General features: G+C 33.8%; 1 protein-coding gene across 1 annotated transcript; it reads right to left on the reverse strand.

Moving 5' to 3' along the window:
• Nucleotides 1-13: 13 nt before the first annotated feature.
• LOC108369054 (uncharacterized) lies at nt 14-1432 on the reverse strand. The gene is made up of 3 exons (XM_017624029.1): nt 1353-1432; nt 1117-1297; nt 14-1063 (listed from the first exon to the last, which is right to left on the reverse strand). Coding segments are annotated over exons 1-3 (756 nt in total). The 5' UTR covers nt 1355-1432; the 3' UTR covers nt 14-490.
• Between the last annotated feature and the right edge of the window lie 860 nt (nt 1433-2292).

Consider the following 2292-nt stretch of genomic DNA (forward strand, 5'->3'; position numbering starts at 1 on the left):
AAGTGTAGTAATAAGGTGCAAGTTCAGCTGCTAAGAAAAACTTAGTGAATATTAACAAAATAAACATTTTGTCGGGTTTATCATTTTGGCTGCGAACCACTGCCTATGCTTGTAGGTACATACATATATATGTACATATGTTTAAAATGCAAAAAATATGAAAAGCTGGGAAAAGGAACTATTTAAAACAAAATAAGGTATTTAAAGTATTTGAATAATGAAAATATTATCAATGGGGCGCAGTAATATTCAAAATTAAGTAGATATTTAAAGTTAGATGTAGCTCTTTTGACCGATAACCCATTAAAATTTAAGCCAAAAAGCTGCAACTAACTTTAAGCATCAACTTAATTTTGACTATGAATACACTCCAATCGAATTCGAATAAATTCGTTTGTGATAAAGGATTATATTCCGTTTTGATTAGTGAAAAATTAAAAGTAATTCGGTAAGTTATTAAATTTTTAACTAAAAAATTAAGCACACAACCCTAGTTATAACCATTTAGTTGTCTTTGGAAATCAAATTTTTTGATGCTGAGGTCTAGTCGCTGTTTTTCTATTTGATTCTTTTCTTCCATGACGGTTAATATTTGCGTACAACATTCTACCATGTCTTCGACTGCTCGATGAATATGTGTAAAACTTTTTGCGTTTTCATTGCCAATTTTTATTAGCTCATCCAATTTCTCATTCATTTCCATTTTTATTTCGTTGTCCTCTTTCAAAAAATTTTTTAAACTCTCTGCTGTGCTCTCCACTCTTGGCCTTTTTGGAGTGCTTCCAATACTGGAAGGCTCCATTTGTCGCTTTGATGACGTTGACGGAATATCGCTGTTCGTTTCATCGAGTACTTCTTCGATAAGGTCATCTGAAGGTTCGACGTGACCAATTGCAACGCCTGTAACACCATAAACTGAACGTTCAATTCCACATATACGGACGATTGATTCTTCCAATTGCGTCAGTTGATGTTTAGTGAAGGGCCCACCACCAGTCGCTCGAGCTTCATTTTTGTTGTGTGATAATTTTTTTCTTATCTCACTTTTCCATTCAGTCCATGCCTAAAAACAATAAAATAGTAGAACTTTCATTGGGGCTACAATATGCAATATACCTTCTTCCACCCATTAGCGTCCTTTTGGGGTGGGCCTGCGCTATTTAAAGAATTTGATAGTTCTTGCCAAAGAGCGTTAACGAGTGCCTTATCTCGTTTTGTGTAGCCCTTAGCGATGTCGGGGTTATTTTCCATAAACTCCACGATTATGGAATTTTGAACGCTATTCTTGTGTTTTCCCCTAATATTAAAATTTAAAATTAATGTTTCTATGAATTATTGATTAATATACTCACATAAAGCAAAATAAGAACCTGCAGAATGCGAAATAACAAAACGAAAATACAATTCTGACAGCGATGTACTGCTTGGTTTGTTTCCGATAAGCAAACCGATAAAATTGGTTCCTATGACACAAAAAACCGACTTTATTTCCGATTCGAACAGAAAACCGATAATATCGGAATGCAAGACACCAATGGGAATTTTTCATCGGTTTAAATTCCGATTCCGATAAGGGTCAGATTCTACAACAGCCCTGAATATATCTTCGGAACCATAAGTCCCACGAACTTGAAATTCGGTATGCAGGCATGTCTTTGGTAGGCGCTTATAGTATGGCATATATAAATGAGTTTATAAAACAGGGCGTGGCACATTCCATAGGCGTGCTAAGATATTGATTCATATTTGCGCATGTATGTGTTAATAACCCTGACTATAATATTTTCAAATCTCAGTAGGCTCTTCTTTGACTATTGAAAGCATTGAGCGAATTTCAATTTTTAAAATAGCATTAATGCTAAGATTTACATACATTCATATTTGCGAATGTATGTATGTATTAATACCGTTTACGTTAATATTTTCAAATCTCAGTAGGCTGCTTTTGAATATTCAAATTATTTAGCGAATTTGAATTTTTAAAATAACATCGATGCTAAGATTTAAATTCTTATTTACGAAAGTATGTGAAGAGACCCAGTTGCGCCACTGGGATTTCGATTGAGCGCACCCGTGGTTTTATTGAAGATAATAAAAAAGATATAAAACGCAATTGGATTAGTATTTTCTAATATCACTGGACCACAAATTTCAACTTTTTCTCTTTACCAGAAACGCCGTTATGAAATTCTTATGTAAAATCACCCCCTGATTCCGAAAATCAAGGTTATTTTTAATTCTATGGAACCGTTTTTGAGATATTTGCAATTTACCGTTTTTGCAAAAAAAAAA

The sequence above is a fragment of the Rhagoletis zephyria genome, unplaced genomic scaffold, assembly GCF_001687245.7.
Source record: "Rhagoletis zephyria isolate East Lansing unplaced genomic scaffold, Rhagoletis_zephyria_1.1 Rzeph_scaffold_03476, whole genome shotgun sequence".
Lineage (NCBI taxonomy): Eukaryota > Metazoa > Arthropoda > Insecta > Diptera > Tephritidae > Rhagoletis > Rhagoletis zephyria.